The 26,991-nt window shown below is 35.5% G+C and overlaps 2 protein-coding genes across 2 annotated transcripts; one reads left to right on the forward strand and one right to left on the reverse strand.

Moving 5' to 3' along the window:
* The first annotated feature begins 7,504 nt into the window (after positions 1 to 7,504).
* LOC128547533 (uncharacterized) lies at positions 7,505 to 9,206 on the forward strand. Its single transcript, XM_053520508.1, has 3 exons — positions 7,505 to 7,924; positions 8,289 to 8,535; positions 8,824 to 9,206. The coding sequence occupies exons 1-3, from the start codon at positions 7,505 to 7,507 to the stop codon at positions 9,204 to 9,206; spliced, it is 1,050 nt and encodes a 349-aa protein (XP_053376483.1).
* Positions 9,207 to 22,563: 13,357 nt separating this feature from the next.
* Positions 22,564 to 23,799, reverse strand: LOC123533218 (somatostatin receptor type 2-like). Its single transcript, XM_045314855.2, has one exon. It carries the CDS (start codon positions 23,797 to 23,799, stop codon positions 22,564 to 22,566), a length of 1,236 nt encoding a protein of 411 aa, XP_045170790.2.
* Positions 23,800 to 26,991: the final 3,192 nt, after the last annotated feature.

Here is a 26,991-nt window from a genome sequence, read left to right on the forward strand (position 1 = left end):
TGAATAGTGATACTTTATTTAAATAATTTTCGTGTGAATAAGATTACATCGTTGGCATGGCGAAAGAAATTTGTTCGATAAAACTATTTTTCAATACGCATAAAATTTACAAATTTTGTCGAAATGTACAATAAAATACTTTAAAAGCAGTAAAATTCAATTTTGAAAAGAAAAACATTTCTTGGGTTTGTTTACATGACCGACCAATCAGAACGGACAAACACTACCTTTTTCCCAGGTGAACGCTTACCTTATTCCCGGGTGAACGCTTACGTTATTCCCGGGTGAACGCTTATCTTATTCGCGGGTGAACGCTTACGTTATTCCCAGGTGAACGCTTACCTTATTCCCAGGTGAACGCTTACCTTATTCCCGGGTGAACGCTTACGTTATTCCCAGTAAGTTCCCTATACATTTTTAAATTGGTGGTCTCTGACCAATCGCTTTATTTCAAACATGTGATAAGCACAGTTATCAGGTTATAGTGTGAAGGGTAGCAATCTTGAAACGTTTTCCAAGTAGATATTTATCCTTGTTTTCAAAGGTCAGTGTCCATGGAGATAACTCAACAACAATATATCCTTGAAAAAAGTATTTTTTATTCTTCCTGTCCCTTTCTCGTGTCACTGAATATTGCTTTTTTATTGTCTTGAGCTATTGAACGTTTAATGTCATACCTAAGGGGGGGGGGGGGGGGGTCTAATATACGCAACACATAAACGCCTTCGGATTTAGGAGAGACGCGTTGACGCCTAACTGGAAATGTTCTACAACATCTTATATAAGCTTAAAACTATGTTCGTTTCTAATTGTCGCGAGGTCACAGGTTACCCCTTTAATACACATATATATTATATTTGCAATGATGTGACATATACTTGGCACGTATTTCCAGTTCGTTTCTTTATCCAGGTACAATTTTAGCTCAAGATCTGCGGAGATTTTGTCCGTCATTTCTACAAATACAGGTTGGACTGATGCCATAATTTCAAAACTAGCAAAAAAGGACGTATTGAGTTTGTATCATTTTATTAGTGTCCTTGCTATGTGTTTTCGTCATTTGTTTAGGTAGGTGGTACTTTGTGAGACCCATTCGAAATATCAGCTTTGCTTTTTGTTGTTGTTATTGTTTTTTAATATTTCACATTTTTTAATTCGGTTATTTCTAAATCTACTGACATCTTCTGTAATCAAAACTCAGTGTATGAAGAAAATGAATATTTATTTTCAACAAGATATCATCATAAATTATGTTAACGTTAAAAGTACACTTAACTGAAGCATGTAGACATTACATTTCTTTTATCATTCATTTCACAGATAATCACAAAGCAATCTAATATGGATGTATTATGACTGATCAAGTTCTCAGAATTAATGCTAATGGATGTTTGAGTTATCTACAAAATGTCTTGTTTTCTACAGTAAATCAAAAGTTTCTGTCCGTGTTTTCCTAACTTCTGGTATTATTCAAAGATTTGCTTAGATTTCTTGCTGTTTTGTGACGTCATTTTTGTGTAAGACTACGCATGTCTGTTGTAGAAAAAAAAAATAAATTTGAATGACCGATTGACTTTAAATTTTACGGAGAATTCTCTTAAATATTAATATAAAAATATTCAATATTTTGATATGATTATCATTTGCAAAACGTTATGTATTTTCATTTTCAGTTATTGAAGTTTTTTATATTTAACACGTCAAAACGTCAACTGGGCCGTTAGCTAGTTGCTATGGATGTAATGTGTGTTATTATTCCATTTTAATAATTACAGTTACAAGCAGACATGTTACTTGTTATAACTGTACCAGTCATACTAAATAACACATAAAGCGGACACTAAATTTCACATAAAGCGGACAAAATTGTAGCGCCAGTCTACGTATTTACTGAAGAACTCCGTAAACCCAAAGCCAAGATATAATCAAAGCCTTGAGATGTCTGATGATTGCGGGTTTTGCTAGATTTATTTTCTGTTTTAATTCCAATCTATAAATATACATGTATAAGAATCAAATACAAATATGCCTAATGTCTTAGATTAGCTCTGCCTGACCTTACATGAACTTATCTAAATTGACAGCTGGAAGTCAGTGATGTAACAATGAGCTGGAATACCTTATCTTTAATAGATCTTGTATAATCTAAATGGTCAGTGTGAATGAATAGAGGTTGGATAAGAACTGCTTGATCATTGATAATTCATCCGCATTGTTCATGAATGGGACTACTTTGTGTAGCACATGAACATCCTTCGGATGTAATTTGGAATCAAATAAAGATGCTATATGACTGTCAAAAATACACTTAACTTTGGTAGCGGGATAAACCCGCAACCAAAAATGTATGGAACTTCTGTTTGCATTTATTTCTAATGTTTGTTGCGCGAAGCAAAAATGGCGAAGGGGGAATAGCGTAATAATTTCTCAGACGTTCATTTCTAATGAATTGCAGCTTATGTTCATATCATTCCCTAGCCGAAGTGGGTTTATAATAAGATTAAACTTATGCTAAAATAACACTGTTGTGTTGTTTTTTGTTTGTTTTGGGTTTAACGCCGTTTATCAACAGTATTTCTGTTATGTAATGACAGGCAGTTAACCTCATCAGTGTTCCTGGATTCTCTACCAGTATATAAAAAAAAAAATCTTCCACCTTCCCCACATAAACCAGAGGTGGAGGACGAATGGTTTCACAGTCTTTTATCAAATCGGCATGGAGAACATACGCCCCGCCCGGGGATCGAACTCAGAACCCCGCTATCCGTATATCTGCACTCTCCCTATTGAGCTGAGCGGACGGGCTATCTATCGTGGTTAAGCAACCAGGATATAAAAAATCAAATTTTCAAAGTACCTCTGATTAAAAACTTATATGCGCTCAGTGAATATGAATAAGTGTAAATAATCAGATATTAATGTTTTGAAACAAAAATCTATTTCCTAGTCCAAATCTGATTAACCAACTTTAGAAATCGTACATGATTTCATGTTGGTTAATTTTTGTTGTTGCTGTTTGTTTTTTGTTGGGTTTAACGCCGCACCGATATAATTATAGGTCATATGGCGATTTTCCAGCTTTGATTGCGTAGGAAGACCCCAGGTGCCCCTCCGTGCATTATTTCATCCCGAGCGGGCACCTGGGTAGAACCACCGACCTTCCATAAGCCAGCTGGATGGCTTCCTCATATGAAAAATTTAATGCCTCGAGTGAGGCTTGAATCCCTTTCTGTTAGGGGCAAATGATTTGAAGTCAGCGACCGTAACCACTTAGCCACGGAGGAAGTTTCGTAATTTTTAAGTAAGAATAGAATGTACAAATAAAATTTATAGATCTTTGGGTACAAGTGTAAAAATGTTATATAAATAGCTACGAATTAGCCGCTGCTGGTTGCCCTGTTGTTTTACCAGATGTTTTGATTTTAATGCTCATGCGCTTAAAAATTGCATGTGGCAAAAGACCAAATCAACAAAAATCATGATATTACGGGTTGTATTGCCACAATAAAAATATTTGATTACACAATTTATTGTATCGAATGCTTTGAATAAAGGCAGATATGTTATCAATTATATTTTACCTGAGGGTCCGCCTTTTTTAGCTCATCTGATTTTTTGAAAAAAAATGATGAGTTATTGTCATCACTTGAGCGGTTGTCGGCGTCGGCGTCGGCGTCGGCGTCGGCGTTGCCTGGTTAAGTTTTATGTTTAGGTCAGCTTTTCTCCTAAACTATCAAAGCTATTGCTTTGAAACTTAGAATACTTGTTCACCATCATAAGCTGACCCTGTATAGCAAGAAACATAACTCCATCTTGCTTTTTGCAAGATTTATGGCCCCTTTTGTACTTAGAAAATATCAGATTTCTTGGTTAAGTTTTATGTTTAGGTCAACTTTTCTCCTAAACTATCAAAGCTTTTGCTTTGAAACTTGGAATACTTGTTCACCATCATAAGCAGACCCTGTACATCAAGAAACATAACTCCATCTTGCTTTTTGCAAGAATTATTGCCCCTTTTGGACTTAGAAAATCAGTTTTCTTGGTTAAGTTTTATGTTTAGGTCAGCTTTTATCCTAAACTATCAAAGCTATTCCTTTAAAACTTGCAACACTTGTTCACCATCATAAGCTGACCCTGTACAGCAAGAAACATAACTCCATCCTGCTTTTTGCAAGATTTATGGCCCCTTTTGGACTTAGAAAATATCAGATTTCTTGGTTAAGTTTTATGTTTAGGTCAACTTTTTCTCTTAAACTATCAAAGCTATTGCTTTAAAACTTGCAACTCTTGTTCACCATCATAAGCTGACCCTGTACATCAAGAAACATAACTCTATCCTGCTTTTTGCAATAATTATTGCCCCTTTTGGACTTAGAAAAATCATTTTCTTGGTTGAATATTATGTTTAAGTCTACTTTTCTCATAAACTATCAAAGCTATTGCTTTAAAACTTGCAACAGTTTTTCACCATCATAAGTGGACACTGTACATCAAGAAACATAACTCTATCCTGCTTTTTGCAAGAGTGATGGCCCTTTTTAGACTTAGAAAATCATGGGTAGGACAATATTTCTATTATACAAAAAAAATCAGATGAGCGTCAGCACCCGCAAGACGGTGCTCTTGTTTAAAATTAATTTTGGTACGTTCGCAAGCATTCTCAAGTCTTGATCAACTCACAAAACAAACATTCAACATGTCCGTTACATTCGTAAAAATCATATTAACACACATGTTCCTAACATTTGAAAATGTCATATTTTCTTCTATATTTGTCAAAGCAGATTTCTTCTTTAGATAACTGTAGTATTTCTTCTCCGACTTGAATGATATATATCATAATTTGTTAAGCAACGCGACTTTTTGTTGTTGTTTTTAGTAATATACGGGAAATTATTACGTAAATATTATGCAACCGACATGACATAGGTCATCTTGGTGATCAAGCCCGTAACATTGGACTTGTTTGTGATTTCCGGAATGTCACCTAATTAGACTGGGTCATAAAACTTACTGAAGCATAAAAAGATCTTTTGCCCTTCGGTCATCAATGCCATAGTTACTACGCACTCAAATAAATATACCACGTGGTTTTTAAATACAGAAGTACAGAATACAAAATAAACATTTCACACGATACCTAAAATTGTAAATAAAATTTATGAATAGATCCATTTGGACTTTGATGGAAATTTCCTTTTCAAGTTATGTTCATATTGAAAAAAATGAATTCGTAAAATCTGTATCTTATCAAGGATTTAAATATTACGACTGGTACTTATCTACTTAGGGAAAATACCTAATATATCTCCATTTCATGCTTATATTCTGGATCATTTTATGTATGTTCTTAATATAATCGGAAATATTCCGTGTGCAGAGATCAACAACCTTAAATTTATAGAATGACTAAAATAAACTTGAACTCCTCAGAAATAGAGATCATGGTCTAATAACAGATAAAGAACGTGGGTGTAGAACAATCCACTCCACGGATCCCTTTCTCTGTTGCATTTGACCGCCGTAGTCAACATCTCCACACCAACCCCTTTGGTATCGTTAAATAAAAACTTATTAATTTTAATAATCAACAGAAATAAAACATAACACTTTTAAGATCATAATTATATATTTGTTTACGGACTGAATTGATTGTCATTTGATAATTCGATAAAAATTCAAAATGTGTGGAGGGAGGGAGTGGGGTTGTTTTAAATGTCGAGGACATTTTCACAGATTCCTCCATCGAATGATATTACTGTCGAAGGTGAGCATATAAGCGCTACTTCATATGACGACACAAGCCCAAACACAAATCGGCGGGAGGCAAGTAAAGTGATCGTAACCATTCGGCCACAGACGTTCTAAAGAATGTTAAGAGAGCAAGGCAACATTCAGAACTTTAAACTCTTAGTGGCTAAGAACATGAGGTAATCGTGTTTGCCATATTTCGCCTCATCAAAGATCAAGACAAACTACTTGTGCAGAATCACAACCCATCAAAATAAGCATACTACTAAAGGTAGCATCCAAAGACTTATCCTCTGATCTGTGGAAGCCATATGCGATCAACGATCTTACCTGATGAAGTATTATAATGAAACTAACCATAACACAAAGAAAATAAACAGCCAGAGAATCGGCAATACATGTAAAAAAACAGTGTTTGGTCGCATAATGGTGATTGTAAAATCACAAAATCTAGAATTAGAAGGCCCTTTGCCTTGTCCACTCCAGACGGATTTCGTGAAAGACCAACTGAAAAAAAGCCACATTAGCCACACTTTTGCGAATAAAAATCGACAGTGCATGAGAACTTAATACTCTATATGAGATGTTTCAAAATTATAAAAGAAAATAATTTAAAAAGATAAATAAACAGCCAGAATGGAAATGACTTTTAAAAAAAGTGTTATGATAGCATAATGTTGAATGTAAAATCAAGCATTATCATGGATATTTTAGAACGTTTGCACTGTATTGCAATTTGAAAATTTTAATGCCGTTTTTTCTAATTAGAAAGTACCCTTGCTAATAGGAAAATTCAAGTATGCCTATATAAATGTTTGCAGAAATCTGATTTTGACATCTAATTTTAATAAATAGAATCAATCAAACTAGTTATAACAATCTATTAAATGTCAAAATGACGAAAATGAATTATAATTTTTAATATGTGATTTAGTAAAGGATTTAATGACAGAATTCTTATTTGAACATAATTAAATAATGAGGCTCGTTTAATATGCATTGGTGTCAATCAGTTTTAAATTTCTTAAGTACATTCATTCAATAATTATGTATTAGGGAAGATGTGAAAGAACGCTTATTTCGTTCACTGTCAATAATATCCTTCAGCATCTCTTTCCGACGTACTTGTCTTTCTGACGGTTGGCATTTAGGGCTTTCTGTAATCTCGCGAGACGATTTTTCACGCTTGATTTTACCGCATTGTAAACAGGGGGAGGAGTTTCGTTCATTTTGACAGCCGGATAAAAAATGGTAATAAGACAGGTAATTCTACTCTAAAAAATATATAACTTTAATACCTTTTTACATGTTTTTGTTAATTCAAAATTCCAATTAAAAATCTAAAATTCATCATTATAAAGTATTTTTTCAATAACAAAACATTCCTCGTCTGATTGGGACTCATATGCATTGATGATGTCATCAACTTTTGTGTTTCATGTACAGGGTGTTTCCAAAAATTCGATCCATTTTTACCTACCTTCTTATGAGTGGTAGTATTTTTCTTGTAGTTTCAAAGTACTGTTAAGAGGAAGTACAGAACTACTTACACCCCTCAGGATGTTACAGATGCATATAACATGGTAAAAGAACACCATCTACCTGTGGAACGTGTTGCCAAACAGTTTGGCATACCAATTACAACATTAAAAGATAGAATACGGGGAAAACATCAGTAGATGTCCTTAAGTCTGGTACTCCTTCTCTATTCTCACAAGAACAGGAAGCATTTCTGAGTCAACACCTTATTACAATGGCTGAGATTGGTTTTGGATATACCCTGCAGGAAACAATAAACTTAGCCTCAGATTATGCTGTGCATCTTGGCCTAAGAGAACAAGACAAACCTCTGTCTAAACAGTGGTTTTATAACTTTCTGAACCGATGGTCTAGCATTAAAGTTGTGAAACCTAGATCTTTGGAGATGGCAAGAGCAAGAAGTGCAACCCGCCCGGCTATTGACCAGTACTTCAATGAACTAAACAAAATTCTCACCAAATACAACTTAAAAGATAAACCACATTGCATTTATAATATTAATGAGAAAGGTCTTTCACTTGAACATAAGCCACCAAAAATTGTCACAGGTACTCATTATAAACCACAGGCTGTTACATGTGGAAAGTCGAAAACAGTCACTGTGATTGGTGGAGGAAATGCTGTTGGAAACCAAGTAAATTTTCATATAACGTATTTTTATGTTGCACTATTAATTAAGATATTTTCACTTAAGAATTTGCAAATTTTTAATGCATATTGTTATTTATAGTTAACATACATGAAATATACAATCATATATACATAGACTTTTTTTTAATTTGTATTATGTATTATTTTTCCAAACTGTGTTAGATGCAAAAAAATATAGTTGTTGCAATACTAAATTCTTAATATAACTGACTGATAATAGTTAGGTAATCTATAACTGACTGTTTAATTAGGTAATCTGTCTATAAAAAAGATATAAATATCATATAAAATGATAAAACAATGTTCATGTTGTTTTATTGATCACCTCCCTTTCATTTTTTATACAGGTGCCGCCCTTTTTCGTATTTCCTGGTGTTAGGATGCTTCCAGGTCTACTGGAAGGCTGTACTTCTGGCACATCTGGAACAGTATCAGAATCTGGATGGTCTAACACTGAAGTGTTCACAAAGTATATGACAGAGCATCTAGAGCCACACCTACCATCTCGGGCTGACGGCAGTAAAGTGCTCGTATTGTATGATGGTCACAGAAGTCATGTTTCTTTGGGGCTGATTGGGTGGGCACAGAAGAATGGTATTGTTTTGTTTGTTCTCCCCCTCACTGTAGCCATTTATTACAGCCTCTGGACGTAAGTTGTTACGGGTCTTTTGAAATTGCCTGGAATCATGCCTGTCATCAACACCTTCGACAGTCTGAAGGTTGTTTGATTACCAGATTTGATGTGTGCAAGATTGGCTGTAAGGCATACACTTCTTCTCTTTCTGCAAGTAACATCCAGTCCGCCTTCAAACATTGTGGGGTATATCCATTTAATCCAAATGTAGTGCCAGATTCTGCTCTTGCACCTGCTTCAGTTTTTAGACCAGCACCTGATACCACAGAGAACCATGAACAAGAACAGGCCCTGGCTATTGATGACTGCAATACTGATGCTCTTCCTGGAAAAGAGAGGTGGGGAAATTTTGAAACATGTTCCAGTTAAAAGGGTAAGAAATACCTTAAGTAAAGTTGTGAGTGGGAAACCTATTACTGAACAAATTGTCTATGGAAAAATCAAAGAACATGTAAAAAGTAATGCCAAACCAAGTCTGAAAAAAAAGCAAACTGCTCCAGGGAAAAGAGTTGTAGCAGTAGATAAGAAGAAACCTAACTTAAAGAAAACACATACCGTCACTGAACCCATTCCGAGTACATCTGGTATTCAGGCAGCCCAGACAGAATACTCTTCCTCTTCTGAATATTAAGATGACACTGATGTGTGCTGCACTTGTCAAAAATTCCATCCTGAGGAGCTCAAGAATTGCATCAGTCTAACCATTGTCTCTTGGGCATGCTGTGATAAATGCACACCTTGGATTCCGTTCTCCAGTCAGGGTTATTAGAAGAGGTGACTCCTTCCTGTGTCCAAAGTGCACAGGTACAGAGGAGTAAACTGTAACATTATCATTTGCCATTACATTGTACATAGTGTTCTGTTGTGTTAACATTTATAAAAAAACGGCTAAAAACTAAAGAAAGTGTTAAAACGTTACAAATTTAGTGTTTAGTTACTGTTGGACATGTGTCAAATTTAAACTTTGAGGAAAAAACATGTATTGCGGTATTTTTGGGCAGTGACTGTAACTTACATCATATCGGCGGAAAGTGATGACGTCATACACATATTACACTAATGTGAGTGCCGCCATATTTGTTTTGATTTGATAAGGATGGACACCTGTTTTCAGGAAGATATTCAAACAATATATGTAGGACACTTTGTTGTTTACAGTTTTACAGTCTTTTTTTTAATTTATAAGGTTTGTGCTATAAATACCTCCGTTTGTTTGCTTATACCGTCAGAAAGATATGCCACCGGGATACTATGTTTCTGAGTAAGGTATCGTCAACTCCCCGCAATTCGCGACTATCATCGATTCACGGCCATCTTTGATTTCACGTGATCTCCAAAGTAATCGTTGTTTGCACATGCGCGACCGTGGGAATGTTTTGGTTAGAGGTTACTCTACCGTGAGGGCATAAATATTGACAAAAATCATGCGGTTTAAGCAGGTAAGAGTATTAAAAACTATTTTTTCTATAAAATTACCTTATTTCCTTATTCCCAAAATTTCTTTATTTTTAAAATCCATTTTAAAGCTAAAAAATCAAGATTCTTCCTTCGTCTGCATTCCTAGTAAAACTGACCTACTTACAGTAGCGCCACCTTTAATGAATTAGACCAAGCAAATTTCTATTGTTAAATTTTCAGTCCCCATATTTTTATCAATTCTTACTGATTTTTTTTTCTATTTTAAGGCCGCCCCACAGCCAGTTAGGAAAAAATACAGGCTATATTCACCAACAGCTTTGACCAATGCCTACAAATGTGTTCGGGAGGAAGGTGTATCAGTGTTGAGAGCCTCAAAAATATATAGTGTGCCAGAAAATACTTTAAGGGACAGAGTTTTAGGAAAAAATGATCCTGAAAATTTTGTAATGGGTTCCAATCCTTTGTTTAGCCAGCTTGAGGAGGCCTTTTTGGTAAAACACTTTCAAACTGTCAAGAATGTATTGATATTGCAAGTTACTTTGCAGTAACCCTTGGCAAAAGGTCGAAGACTCCGACATTATCATTTCATTGGTTAGAGGGTTTTAGAAGTAGGTGGCCAGAAATAAAAAAGCTGAATCCCAGGTCATTAGAATATGCACGGGCTAAAATGGCAAAAGAATCTGTTGTGAATAACTACTTCGACAACTTAGAGCAGTGTTTAAGGAAACATGACCTGCTCGACAAGCCACATCTTATTTTTAATGTGGACGAGAAAGGCCTTACCTGTGATCATAAGCCCCCTCCTGTTATTGCAAGGGCAGATCATTACCCTCCAGCTGTCACATCTGGCAAAAGTCAGACAGTCACGCTTATTGGATGTGGCAGTGCTAGCGGTTATGCTTTGCCACCATACCTTATCTTCCCAGGTAAAAGACTTCTTCCAGACTTACTTGAAGGCAGCAGTCCGGGGGCAACAGGAACTATGAGCGAGACCGGTTGGTCCAATTCTGCAATTTTCCGAGATTTTATGGAAAATCACTTCCTGAAATATATTCCAGGTCGTTCAGATGAGAAGGTCCTACTTATATTGGATGGCCACCGTTCTCATATATCAGTAGGATTGGTTGACTGGTCTAAAGATAACAATATTATTCTTTTCATACTCCCTGCACACACAAGCCACCTGCTACAACCCTTGGATTTAGCTTGTTATGGCCCTTTTCAGCGTATTTACAATCATGCACGTCACAAGTTAATGCACTAAACAGCTGCAGCTATTACAAGATACAATATTTGTGCAGTTGCTTGTAAGGTATATCACCAGGCCTTGAAACCAGAAAATTTGCAGTCTGGCTTTAAGCGTGCTGGTATTTATCCACTTAATAAGGAAGCTGTACCAAGACAGGACTTGATTCCAGCAGAAATTTACACTAGTGATACCGACTCTGATGCAACTGTTGAAGGTGGTATTTGTGTGGATGCAGCAGATGGGTATAGCATGTTTTCAGGTAAGGAAAATGACCTTAAAATGAACAAAGCAAAGTCTACTGCAAAGAAAACTAACAGGAGAAATGTAAGTTACATTGTAGCTGGCAAAGAAATTACTGACAGCACTGTTCATGCAAAATTAGCTGCATATGAAAATGAAAAATCTATGCCAAAACCTACAAAAAAGTCAAGTGCCACTGGAAAAAACAACAAAAAAAATTAAACTTACTGCACAGACTGTGAAACCAGCTGTAGAACCACAACCTGGCCCTTCCCATATAAATCTTGCCAGTAGTAGTTCTACATCTTCAGATGAAGATGATGATGAAAGTGACAAGTATTGTGTTTGCAATTTATTCACACCAAAGGAAGTGTCTGGTGCCACATCTCTTATTTTCACTAAGTGGGCCCAGTGTGATGGTATGATTAACGGAAGGCCATGTCTGCACTGGACTCATCTTTCCTTCTGCACAGAAGTAAGAGTTGTCAGAAGAGGAGATAAGTTCCTTTGCCCACATTGCAAGGAAGAATAATGAAATAAACATTTAAAACAATTGTACATAAGTTATGGAGTTCAACTTTTTAGACTGTTACTTGTTTTTGTAAACTATCTCATGTTCTTATCTGAAGTAAATTTGACTTACAGTGTACCAGAACCTATTAATAGACTTTTGATATGGCCTAACTGTAACTTTTAGCAAGGAATTATGGGTAGATGTAAGCCTCGAAATGAATGATAGTAAGAAAAAAATGGCGGCCACCTGTGATACCAGTAAACAATTGACCTACTTATTGATTATGAAGCCATAAGTTTGATAAATTTTATAACAAATCAGTGGAAAATGGATTGATTTTCATTGGTAAGTACACATATAAGTTCATAGATTATATTTTATTCTTTTTTATGAAGACAAACTCTTATGGTCGCGAATCGCGGGTGAACGAAGATATTAGGTCTTTGTGAAGGCTCTGTTCTATGTTAATGAATTTTGAGAAGATCTTTTTGAAGTACTGGAGGCATCCTAGCAAAATAATAGCGTCGGTTTGATTGAGCAGTAATGACATTTGAAACGCACCATATGCACCAAGCACCAACTTTTGCGACAATGCCATTCACCGGACTCATTGATCCCAAAAGGAGCCGATACTTCGCACTTTTACTACTGTTTTTATTATTATTATTATTTATTTATACAACCTACATCAGCATACTGTATTGCATCACACTGCCTATGTCTCATTACAGTTGAACTTCAATGGCTCGAACTCGGATTTTTCGAACACCCGGGATCGCTCGAACTCTTCGCCTGGTCCCGAATTTATTTCTTCTTTATTCTATATAGTTCTACCTCGGATCGCTCGAACTTCGAAAATTCGAACTCTCGAACTCATTTGGTGGTCCCCTTGGCTTAATTACAGTGATAATTACACCTATTCAGTCGAACAGACAATTTGTCGCCGGAATGGCTTGTATTTACAAAGTTTTTCACACCTCTGCCTGACATTCGCCAAACTTCCCCCTTTAACCGGTGCGTGCGTAATTTTCACACGCTTATGTAATTAGCGCCGGTATACGACAAACAAATTAAACAAAGTGACTTTCGTTCACTGCAATGCTTTAATGGGCTTTGATTTATACGAATAAAAATATTTAAAATAATTTAGCAGTGTCTGTCTTTATTTTTACTGCATAAAATCGGGAGATCCGATGTCAACATTCATACTGCTTTAGCATGGCTGAACAACTTAGTAAAGGACCCGGACACGGGGGGATAGCTTAGTCGGCTCCTGGAATGCAATATATTTGATAATAATTGTACTAAACTATGATTCATAAAGGTTTGCAATTCATGTCTTTCTATTTGATGCTGTCTTCGCCAAAATTCTTATAATGATATAAGTGTTTTATCTGTGTTTTATTTTCGTATCTATGTCATGTTTGAAAATAAATAATAAAGCATATTGCAGCGTTCGTTATTTTATTAATCATCATATCATACACACATTTAGGTACAATATGACAATATATTACGATGTAAGGTTTGTAACACATCATGCCCTCGAATTCCCAAATTCAAAATGGCCGCCATTGGATGGCTCGAACAACGGAAAACTCGAACTAATTTCCACGGGACCCTCGAGTTCGAGCCATCAAAGTTCGACTGTAGTTTATATCGTATGTTTGATAGCTTCATATACATTCATAAATATTTTTAACAATATAATTTCACAGTCATTAGGATTAATGGGGGAAGCTTGCGAAGTTTATTCTATGTATATGTCTAGTAAACAGTACAATGGAGTGCATGCGTGTTGCACACTTAATTAGTGATTATAGATAGCCGGGTCTGCTATTAATTTGCTTGGTTACATTCTGTTCTCGAAGCACAGTCACGATTCCCATAAATAAGGACAGTTTTACAGTGTTAAAAGAGATGAAATCCTTTTTTTTGGGGAGGGGGGGGGGGGGGGGATAACTTCATTAATCGTACACATATATGCCATTTCCTTGCGTTTCATTATAAGAAAGCTCCTGCAATAACGACAGTCACTCTGAAAATCAGAACCAATTGTTTCATGTTACTGTTCAAATAAAAGAAGGATTAATTTTATACACATTTTATTTTGAAAATACAACAATATTACAGAAATCAGTTTTCAAATGAACATTGTCACATAATTTCATAATGTTTATGAATTCCTTTTAAGGCACAGCTTGACTTAGAAGATATCAATTAATTACAGTGTAATAACATTTCAGGCTTGCAGGCAGGAAAACTGACAGATACACATTCAGACATTCAGACAGGTACTTTATTTACCTAAGATATATAATATATACAACATGATGATACAGTTTTTGTGTGTTTTTTTTTACAGGAGCCATATAATGCTCTAAAGACAGTTCTTAATACACATTAGTCTGTCACAACATTGTAAAATATGACCAGGCCCCGTGTTCACAAAACAGTTTTCGGTCTCAGCTGAGTTTGAGAATGAAATTGTTTTAGCAAATTTTACTAGAACTTCAAGATTAAATTCCAATTGAGACTGACAGTCAGTACTGAATTGTCTTTAGAAAATAGTCATTAAAAGAACATTTAATTTTAAGCATGAAATTTGGAAGTAAATGACAAAGTTTTTTTTATCAAACTCAGCTAAGACTGAAATTGTTTTGTGAATAAGAGGCCCGGTTTCATACCGCACATTTCATTACAGATATATTAAACGCATTTACTGAAGCTTGACCGATATTTGTACATAATACTGAAAATAACTTATTGTTCTACATTGCCTATGTGTCATCGGCAGAAACATTGCAGTCTGCTCTAAGAACATAATTACATTTAGTAACTCAACGCATTCTGCAGATACTTTAATAAGAAACTAGAACATCCGTTAACGCTTTTCTAGTACAGAGCGTTGAAAAAAACGCTAAATGAACAGAGGATCAGTTAAGACATAATAGATATGCAATTCTTTTTTATCAGTGAATAAAATGTTGGCTGCGTCATAATTATATCTAGTCCGGATTACCTGCCCCTTAACTGCTATGCTGCGAGGGTACTATTAGTACACGCCGTGAACCAGACTTAAATTAAATCACAAAATTTAATGCTTAGCACGAGTGATTCAATTTTTCTCATCCGAGCGACTGCCTATATTTTATACAATGATAAAATTATTATTTTGTATCTACCCATGCAAAATGTTTGCCCTAACCGTTGAACTACATTTCAGCAGTCAGTCCGTAGGCTGTTACAATCTACACCCCGATTGAAAGAATAGCATGGCGGAATTTTGATGAGTATTTATATGTTAGTAATTAAACAACTCACAAAGTATTTGTCAGTAAAATGAATAAACAAAAACATATTTGGAGATTTTATTATAAACATCATAAAAATCTAAATTTATGTGTGACGTCGCATCGTTATGGCGTCATATTTTCATGACGTCACTGCTTTACTGGACCAGTGCCTAAATTCGGACACTTTTGGTGTTTTTTTTGTTTGTTTTTTTTTGACAATAACTTTGCATTATGAAACCACAAGTGCATACAATTTTAACAGTATAATTTTAGGTTCTTTATAAATCTCTATGCAAAACAACAAAATCGTATATTGCTGATTTCTTCAAAAAATGTCATCTGATTTGGGCCAGTAAAAGCTGTCGAATCGACCTTCAGAGTGCTTAAATATTCGGACACTATTTGGGTATGAAATGCAACGAATAAGTGCACCCAAAAATAACAATAAACACGACTTTATCTGAACTGTTTGAAACAAAGCAGTCAAATGTAGTCCTGTAAATATATACATACATCTCCGTTCGATTGAAGTTTTATTACCTGTTAATCACGTAAGGATATGGACTAGTTTCTAATTTAATATATAACTGCCAAATATAACAGTAATATAATAAAATTTATCTGTTAGTAATTAAACAACTCACACAGTATTTGTCAGTAAAATGAACTAATCAAAACATATTTGGAGATTTTATTATAAACCCCATTAAAAGCTAAATTTATGTGTGGCGTCGCATGTTATGGCGTTATATTTTCATGACGTCACTGCTTTACTATATTATACATGTGCAAGTTCACTCGTTAGGAATTTCGCAGAGATCAAAATGTATTTATGGCCGATACGATGTATTATCTTAAGTATGTGATTATGTTTTTGAATTGTGGTTTTACTACCATTTGGCACTGGAATAGTTAATATATAAAAAGGAGCAGAAGTAGAATCTTCTATGTTATTACTGAAGGGGATAAAATGTAACAGCCAAACATAGTTTATTGTAACATAGGTTGTTTGCTTTATGTTTATTTAGTAGTGGTTATTGCAGATCGTGTTAGATTAGCGATCATTTCATCTAAAACTTGCTTGTTTTAATAATATTTTATAGAGTCGTTGTGTATTTACTTCTGTATAAAAATGTATATGAAAATGTGTGTAAAAAGTACATGATCTATAAACTTATATTAACGGAACAGCAGTTTTAGCTAGAAGTTTTAGAAGCTAGAGGCAAGACATCTTAAATAGATTGTTCTATTGTTGTCCGTGCTTTTTTTTTAGAAATTTGCCTGCAAACCCATCTTAATACGACTGCACCGTAAAGTGTTTTTTTTAAATGGTTTCGCACATGAAAGGGGTGGGGGGGGGGGGGGGGGGGGGGGGATGGGGTCCCAGTTAGGTGTCTGCGCAAAATGTTTTTTGATTTTCTTTATATTTCATGACAATATACCTACATGTATTAAGTTTCATTCACAAGTGTTACTATATTATATTGTATTGTATGGTATAAACACATTTTCTGTATTGTATGGTTACAGTATAAACACATTTTCTATATTGTATGCTTACAGTGTAAACATATTTTCTATATAGTAAATTTAGCAAGGCCGATATATAGGTCTTGTATTATGACAACAAAAGTGAAAATAACGGATAAATTTGCTGTGCTCTTGTGGTAACCAATTTATATTAATACCTATTACTGAAATTATAAGAAAAATGTCAAACCAATGACCGAGACACTGTTGTATTTAGTACAATTAAAGGATGAGCACGCGGAGCATAGCTTAGTTAAAGCTGTGTACATTACTTATCTGTGTAAATGCTTAACATGTTGTCTTATTATATTTTTTTTCAAAACTGTAAGGCATACAGCTCTGACATTTTGTATGTAACCTTGTGAAGCGTTCTATACCTTGATAATTATCATGTCACTTGATTCTACATATCAAGAGTTAAATTTAAAAAATATATAAATTTTCTGTATTTTTTTAAAATCGTCTTAAAAATGTATGCGGATATTTTGAATGTTAGCTACCCAGTTTATTCAAATCTAGCTTTACCCTGCTACTGTATATCAATGATTTCATATAGTGTAGTAGATAAATTTTCTTTTTGATAATCGTTTTTACCAAAAAAATGAAATGATGCTTAACCACACACCAAGTTCTTCTTTATATCTTTTTAAAATTGACTATATCTCAGATATTTGTATATAGCATTATATCTAATGGTCCTCTACCATGTTTATTAAAATCATGTCTCTTAGATTTTACATATTAAGGAGTTGGACATTTTAGATACGATATCTAAGAAACATAAAATAGAAATTACTCATACTCCCGAAATTCATATAATAAGCAAACTAAAGCAGTCTATTATAGCAACTTCGAAGCTACATTCCAATTTTTTAAAATCTTTTTTTACTCCGTACTAAACTGTCCTGACATTACGCCTTTACATTAATCTCTCACGGTATGTTTTTCGTTCTCTCCATCTTTTTCATAGTTATGTGTTATGATGTCACGCGGGATGTTGTGGTGTTTTCTTATATGAGATCCTCCAGTTTTTCTCCGTCCTGGTCATTGTGTTACCATTTGGTTTCAGGGATTTTTAATTATCATTTTCTTCCACCATGAATATCATACAACTACTTTATTCCTTCCCTGACGCCAATCAATATATGACACGTTTTGGAAATGTATACGTCTTTTCTCACAACCACGTCTCTCTGTTGGTTTATCTTTTTCTTTCCTGTCTGAAAATTTTATTGTCTGGAGATGTCGAGTTAAGTCCAGGCCCAGTAAGTCAAAACTCAGATCCTTATACCAAGCTTACTAGCGCCGGTCTTAGCGTTATGCATCTAAACATTCAAAGTTTGAAACCGAAGATTGACCTTCTTACCGTTGAAGCCGAACCATATGACATACTAGTTTTCTCAGAAACTTGGCTAAACTCTAACGTACCAGATGAGGATCTTTACATACAAAATTTTAAACCACCTTTCAGATGCGACAGAAGGGATCGAGGCGGCGGAGGGGTGGCCATTTATGTCCGTGACACGATACACGCTATTGAACGTAAAGACCTACATATGAATAACCTTGAGGCCCTTTGGATTGAAATCCATGTTAACCAGCGAAAACTCCTCATAGGTGGAATTTACCGTCCTCCTGATTCTAATAACACTCAGTGGCTTAATATGGAACACAGTCTTGACCAAGCGTTCAATGGTCATTTCGATGACATACTAGTTACAGACGATTTCAACGTTAACATTTTGGCCTCTCCTTCTAATTGAATGAGTAGACTCATCGACTCTTATAACGCCGAGCAGTTGATTTCGACTCCTACATACTTTACTGAACACTCTTCATCTCTTCTCGATCTTATGTTTGTCAAGAACCCTTGCCACATTCTTTCTAGTTTTGTCGCTGCCCCCTTTATTCCGGATCTATCTCGCTTTCACTGCCCTATTGTTACTGTTTTCAAATTCCACAAACCCAAACAGTTAACTTATAAACGTCACATATGGTTATATGATAAAGGGGACTATCCTAAATAAAGAAACAATCTAAGTACAACGGACTGGAACTCCATCTTAGATTGCGATAATCTTCATGAAACTGCAGATAAGATAGCTGATGCTGTTCTTAGCGCAGCTGCTGATAGCATTCCGAACAAATCGATAACAGTTGGACCTGACGACGTCCCATGGATCAATAAAGGTATTCGTGTGATGATACGTAAGCGAAATCGGGCTCACCAACAAGCAAAGACTTCTAATAATGAAAGAGCATGGGCAAATTTTCGCAAAATTAGAAATGATACTACCAACCTTATCCGAAAAACAAAGAAGGAATACACAGAAAAATTAATAGAGGAAATTAATTCCGAAAATACTAATGTTAAAAAATGGTTTAAACTTGTTAAAAAGTTCTCAAACAAAAAATCTCCCCCGATTCCTACATTAATAGACAATGGTTCTGAAGTATCATTAGACAAAGATAAAGCAGAACTACTTAACACTTTCTTTTGTAATCGGTCTACTTTAGATGACACCAATCACACGCCTCCTATTATACCTAATTTTACCCATTCCGTCTTGTCAAATATTTCTGTAACTGCCGAAGATATTCGAGAGGCAGCTTCAATAATAGATCCTTCTAAAGCTAGTGGTCTAGACCTTGTCAGCCCAAGAATGATCAAAGAAGGCATCCAGGAATTACCCGGTCCACTGTCATCCTTTTTTAACACACTTATCTCCAACTCAGTTTTCCCAACTTCTTGGAAATGTGCAAATGTTTCTCCAATATTCAAAAAGTCTGATCATTCAAAACCAGTAAACTACCGACCAATATTTCTTCTCAGCTGCCTAGGAACACTAATGGAGCGTTGTATCCATAAATATTTCTACAACTACCTTATTTCTAATAACTTCATCACACCATTCCAGTCTGGATTTGTTAAAGGCGACTCTACAACAAATCAGTTATCGTATCTCTACAATGATATTATAAAAGCTTTAGACGAGGGTAAAGAAGTCCGTGCTGTCTTCTGTGACATCTCTAAAGCGTTTGATCGGGTGTGGCATCGGGGTCTCTTAACTAAACTATCATCTGTTGGAGTACAAGGCAATCTCTTGAACTGGTTTGAATCTTATTTATCAGATAGAAAGCAACGAGTAGTTCTTGCTAATGCTTCATCTAATTGGTCTTCAATAAATGCCGGGGTCCCACAAGGATCTATCTTAGGCCCTCTTCTCTTCTTGCTCTACATAAACGACATTGTTGTTGACATAAAATCCAATATTCGCCTATTCGCCGACGACACAAGTCTTTACATTGTCGTGGAAGATCCTTTCATCTCTGCTGCTGCTCTAAATGAAGATTTGTCTCGAATTACCTCTTGGTCAAAATTATGGCTTGTTTCTTTTAATCCAGCCAAAACAGAATCTATTGTCTTCTCACGTAAACGAAACAAACCTTTCCATCCAACCCTTTTCATGGACCAGATCCCAGTAAACATGGTAAAAACACACAAACATCTTGGTCTTACTTTGTCTGACGATGCCAAATGGTCTTCCCATCTTTCATCGTGTATTAACAAGGCATGGCAGAGAATCGGAGTACTCCAATCGCTTAAATTTAAATTGTCAAAAAGTAGTCTTGAGAAAATGTATATTTCATTCATAAGACCACTCTTGGAATACGGAGACATCGTTTGGGATAACTGCACGAACGAGTTTAAAAACGATCTAGAAGCGGTACAGATAGCAGCAGGAAGAATTGTAACAGGGGCAACGCAATATTGCAACTCAGAACGTCTCTTGAAAGAATTAAACTGGGAAACTTTGTCTGAACGGAGAAGAAAACATCGGCTAATACAGTTTTATAAGATGAAAAACAACCTCACTCCTATGTATCTACGAAATCTCATTCCTACCCATAATATTCAACCTTACCATCTCCGTTCTATTCACAGCATACCTTTGATCCATACAAGCACCCAGTCTTATGCAAGTTCTTTTTTGCCCGCAACAACCCGTCAGTGGAACGCGCTCTCTCCAGATGTCCAAAACGCCTCCTCTCTTTCCGAATTTAAAAACAAACTTTCCATTTGTAAGAATAGCTCCAAACCACTCTTTAACGTCGGGGTACAAAAGTACCAAATTCAACATACCCGCTTACTACTCGGATGCAGTTCTCTAAACTTTGAGCTTCATGAAATATTGTTGAATCTCCTCTCTGCGAATGTTGTGCAGTCGAAACTCCGCTTCACTTTCTCCTTCAGTGTCCGAGTCCGCACGTCAACGGTACTTATCTGAACTCCCATGTGGTATCACACTCAATAATCTTCTTCATGGAGACGAGCATCTTGCATACGAAAACAACAAACTAATCTTCCTACGTGTCCAGAGCTACATAGCGGCAACTAAGAGATTTGACACATGACGGGGACATATTTGGTGATATTCTGCACTCCTTTTATCCCTTGCGTGACATCATGACCCATACCAAATCACAATTTGTTTTCTTTTTTTCATTTCATATTCACCTCAGCTCTTAGTCTATATACTATTACATACCTTACACAATTGAATAACAATGATAAAGTTATTACAATATTTTTTTGCGGTAAACGCAATGATATAAATCCTTTTTGCAAAAGTTTCAATTAAAAACTACTCTCACTAATTTACATTACTTTCCGGTCGAATAAGTGCAATGATAATTAGGCCAACTCCACCATGGAAAGGAATTAATATAAGCATTTACTTGCTTGTTTTCTAATCCAACATTTCATAAATGTATTTTGCACAATGACTATGTAACTTTATCGAAAGAAATAAAATATGTTTAAACTAAAAGGTAATACGTGCGCAGGGCTCACGTAATAGCTAATACTTGCACACGTATTAGTTGAAAACATCTGCCCGCGTATAACTTATTACGTGAGCACATACAAGTAAAAAAAACAACAACTGCACACGTATTGCGCTGATGTTTTTATACTAATACGAGCGCATGTAATAACTAATACGCGCGCAACTATTATATGTCTCCCCTGTGCCCCCGTCATATTGTCACCAAGTTACCTACTTCAGTCAAACAGTGGACGGAATAATATCAAACACGTACATTTATTTTATGTCATAACAAATTTACATAGCACCCCATATCATGACTAACACGTTCAAAAGCGCTTTACATTAAATTTACAATAATACTGTCGGAGACATGTCTTGTGAAAAATCATAAAATCACGCATTGAGGCAGTTTTCTTTAAGACATATACACGTGTCAATACTAGCAAATTTTTAAAGCAATCTCCTCGGTGCTATCTCCATGACAACCAATCATTTGTTGCACATATTTCTCAAAAGCAGCGATTAATCATTTGGCTATTAGCTTTATATGTAAGAAATCCAATCGTGTTTTATATCCGGTACATCATTAATAATGATGTTATAGTTCTTTATATTCTCATAATTAAAGCTAGAACTTTCAAGAATCTTTCGAATGTTGAAGGTAATGTCGGACTTATTTTATATACGCTCGTATTTAACCCGTTCAGCTGAGTATCGGATCGAATTTCTTTGCAAAAATGTTGTCAAATTTCACGGCATATGATGTTTTAAACTGTATTTTTTTCAGGCTAAAATAATACATATTCTGTCTTACTTCAAACAAAGAATATGTTTTCAGTGTTAAAGAGGACTCTTAGCGTATTAGACAATTCTAAGGTAATATGTTTTCACAAGTTCATTGTAATTTTCTATGCATTCGTTTCAACATCAGTGTCGTGTTTAGACGTACCCGAAAAACCCTCAGACACACCCCTGCAGTCACTTGGCATTTCATCTACGCCTGATGGGACCACAGAGTTAATTTTTACAACGGTTTGCGTGATCATTGAATCTTCTGGTGCAGGTTTCATTCTGAGAACCTTTCTCAGACTGGCTCGGAAACGTACAGCCGATGACGATGCAACGTACAGAAAAAAGTTGATCGCAAAATTCAACTGGTAGAAGGAAAAGAAGAAGGCTCTTGTCCACTTCAGTCTGATTTTTGTACTCATGAAACTGACGTATTCAGGATCGCCTGGAGGAACCGCCATGGAACCGTTCCAGATGAGCTCCGTGCTTTGAATAATTCCAAGTGGCAGCACAAGAAGAACATATGAGCTGGATACGACCAACAGCAGCCTCGTTGCTCTTTCATCAGATTTTGACATAGACGTACTTGCCATTTGAAGCCTTTTCGTGCGATTTTTCCGAAGCTCATGAACAATTGTGAGGTTTAACGTTACAAGTAGGACAGTGGGCAGCCACGTATTGAGAGCCACGTATAGATAGATGATTTCTTTGAAAATTTTTCTTCTCGTTTTGCAAGCTTTGTAGCCAAAGACAGAGTCGCCCTCAAAACCGGAAACTGCGATCTTGTGAAACGACACAAGTGTCATCACTGCTGACACTATTACGAGAGTAACGACCGTCTTTCTAGGAGACCAGGTTCGAGCTTTTAGAGGAAATTTAACCATAAGGAAACGCTCAACCGTGAACGCTACTATGACCCAGACGGACAGAAGATTGAAAAGTTCAACGACTACGCCATGGAAAGTGCACAATGCTTCATTGTCCTGAAATGATTTATTTGCCGTCTCGCTGTTTCCTCGTATCACACCGATCATGAAATTGAACGTCAGCGAACATGTGTCGTAGACAGCCAGAAAAGCAAGATATAGATTCGATGTTGTTTTCCTCATACTTTTGCGCGTTAGTACTATAAAAGACAAAATGTTCAAACAGACACCTACTATGACAATAGTTGATGTACCGTACGACAATAAAAAGCGGACTGTATTCACAAGCGGGAGGACTTCTACCCAGACCGTTCTTAGCTCACATGGCCAGGCAACAGCATCGTTCTCAGTAACATTCTTTCCAACAAGGTCTTCAATAACATCGTAGGTATAAGGACATGTGGACCCACTGACGAAAACAGTTGCCATCTGAAAGTAAATTTAACATGGCATGTCATAAAATCAATGTAATTATAAAGTCCATCATTTTTGGGAAGCGTAGCTTTCCCAAAGTCACCAAACTACGTATACCGACACTGGTGCAATTGTAGTTACAAATGTCGTTACTACCTTTCTCGATACATACGCTATAAAAATAGTTCAGTACTTCTATGAAATTCAAGGGTCTGAGAGTTAACAGATCGATACCATTTATTTAGCATATGCAATAAATGTAACACATGATTTGTAAATGAAAAATATGACAGGTGTTATAAGTTCTTGTAAAGAACTTTGTCTACGCGTTGTACTATTTTACGACGTAAATATTTATCACGTGACCAAGAACAAGAACACATTGTTCCGGTTCAGCGCTACCTTTCTCCATACATGCGCCGTAAATGTAGTTCAATATTTACAAGGAATTAAAAGATATGAGAGTAAACAGATCGATGCAATTTATCATGGATTTGCAGTAAATATGAAAACTAATTAAATTGCAATAAAAAATCTGGATTTGATCGGATACACATGTAAATTTTATAAATACATTGATTTTTGTCTACACGTTGAACTACTTTGATAATGCGGTAAATATTTGTCATGTGACCAAGGCGAATGACACACGGGGAAACTATATTAATCCGTTAAAATATAAGTCGTCGGTAGCACCAATCTTTACAACGTGAAAATCACGGATATAGAATTTTTATGAAGTATTTACAAAAAATAGTTGTCATTCATAATTAAAAATGCCATTAGGGCCCTTTTCTTATATATTACTGATATGATGCTAGACTTGCCAACCCTCTTGTGGTATTTTGTTGATATGCTGCTAGCTCTAGTCTGGACCAATTATTTTCAAGTACGCTTGATATGTAGAAAATATTGGGCCTTCAACATACTGATTTTTTAATCTCACTTTGTTTTTTGTAAGATTTTAAAAAAAAAAATTACATAGTTTTGTAAGATTTTTAAAAACATTTTATTATACAGGTTTGTAAGATTTTTAAAATTTGATACACGGTTTAGAAACTAAATGAGCCGCACCATGAGAAAACCAATATAGTACATTTGCGACCAGCATGGATCCAGACCAGCCTGCGCATCCGTGCTGTTTGGTCAGGATCCATGCTGTTCGCTAACGGTTTCTCTAAATACAATAGGCTTTGAAAGCGAACAGCGTGGATCCTGACCAGCCTGCGCGGATGTGCAGGTTTATCTGGACCCACGCTGGTCGCAAATGCACTAGCTATGGTTTTTTTCATGGTGCGGCTCAAATATTTTAACATTTTCTCTGTTTGATCTCTTGGTTTTATGCATTGACAATTGTCGAGGACAAAGCGACCTTAAAGCCTTCGTCTGCTTTTACTGATGATCAAACTTCATACATACAGACATTGGTTCCCTATTAGATCTGATTATGATTTGAGTAACCTTTATTGGCTTTGGTCTGGATGTAGGTTACTTTTTGGGTTCAATGAGAAAGTAGTAGACATTTTTGGTTGCGGGTTTATCCCGCTGCCAAAGTTAAGTGTATTTCTGACAATCATGTAGCATCTTTATTTGATTCCAAATCAAGTTCATGTGCTATACAACGTAGTCCCATTCATGAACAATGCGGAGAATTATCAATGATCAAGCAGTTCTTATTCATCCTCTATCCATTCACACTGGCAATTTAGATTATATAAGATCTGTCACTGATTAGGTATTACAGCCTATGGTTACATCACTGACTTCCAGCTGTTCATGTAAGGTCAAGCAGAGTTTATCTTAGATATGAGGCACATTAGTATTTGTATCTTATACATGTATATTTATAGATTGGCATTTAAAATGAAAATAACTCTAGCAAAACCCCGCAACCACCAGACATCTCAAGGCTTTGATTAAATGAGTCGGTATATTCCGGGAGTAGTTTCAGTCGCTGGATATATCGCCAATTAGTTATCATTTGAGGTATTTCAGATAAGCATAGATGCACTCGTAAATGATAGTGAAATGCTCAGTACGATGAGGAAACATTGTGTCTCGGAAATAAATGAAACATTTTTTTGTTCATAAAAGGAAAACATTTTACCATAACGGTACACATTGTAAGAGAAATTCTTAGTTTTGTTTACAAGATGAAGTGATGGATAATGCTTAATTAAAAAAATGCTTAATGAAAAAATCCTGAACAAATCTCAAAGTCAACAGTACGGTAATTAGAGATGACGGGAAGACGAAATCACTCTTGAGGTATTAAAAGATAAAAAGTTTTAAAGGAAACAAAATGTGTTGTTGCTAGCTATATATTCTTTCTTCTTTGCCAACAAGTAATTTTGATTCAATAGATTTTTATGTCAGTATTACTCCAGATGGTCGGAATAGTGTTTTTGTTCAGCTTTAAGCATCTGAGTACGATAGATTTAATAGAAATAAACAAAACTCGTGAGCATAGCAACAAAAAATCATAACATATATAGATAGAAAAAATATTATAACATTATCATGATATTCCAATTTTGCAAATATCTGTCCATTTATCTGACAATTTTTACGAATTGCATTTGTTTTAAAATAACGTATCATGTAACTGTTTTATATTACAGCCATATGTGCAGATGAAGAATCAGGAAAAGTTTTAATAGACCATAACACTATCTGTTTTATAGAAAAATATAGAACGCTACGATGCAAAATGATAACAGACTCGGCTTCGTTGAACATGTTCATGAGACACAGTAAAATGTCAAATGACCCTTCTCCCAAGTAAGTGAATACTTTTTACGGCCACATGGTTTGGTTTATATTCATGAGAGGAACCAACTCTCTTTCAAGTACGGGGCTTTTCAATGCTCCCACATGACAATATAAAACCTGTTGTAGCGATATGAAAAAAGAATATTCTTTAAAATGTTAGAACACAGCAAAGGAAAGCATTACAGTAGACTCGGTTTGAAATATACACGTGCCTTCACGCTCAAGTGCCGGCTAAAGAGAGCTTCTACTTTACGGATACATGGAATGTGTTGTGTACCAATCTAAGTATTCATGTCATTTAAAATACGTCAAGTTATATATGCCCCAATTACCACAACTTAAAAATGTACATATATAGTTACACCAGACTGATGAAAGTAAACTCTTTAAGTGTTCAAATGCAAAAATAGATCATTTGATATATTTGAAAATATT

This window comes from Mercenaria mercenaria, chromosome 12, assembly GCF_021730395.1.
Source record: "Mercenaria mercenaria strain notata chromosome 12, MADL_Memer_1, whole genome shotgun sequence".
Lineage (NCBI taxonomy): Eukaryota > Metazoa > Mollusca > Bivalvia > Venerida > Veneridae > Mercenaria > Mercenaria mercenaria.

Excerpts from the sequence above, each read along its gene's own strand:
- LOC128547533 (XM_053520508.1), top strand. The coding sequence starts at position 7,505 with ATGGCTGAGATTGGTTTTGGATATACCCTGCAGGAAACAATAAACTTA. Across the intron at positions 7,925-8,288 it reads GAAATGCTGTTGGAAACCAA|GTGCCGCCCTTTTTCGTATT; the intron begins GTAAATTTTCAT and ends TTTTTTATACAG. Across the intron at positions 8,536-8,823 it reads TGGGTGGGCACAGAAGAATG|ACCAGCACCTGATACCACAG; the intron begins GTATTGTTTTGT and ends TTCAGTTTTTAG.
- LOC123533218 (XM_045314855.2), bottom strand. The coding sequence starts at position 23,799 with ATGGCAACTGTTTTCGTCAGTGGGTCCACATGTCCTTATACCTACGAT.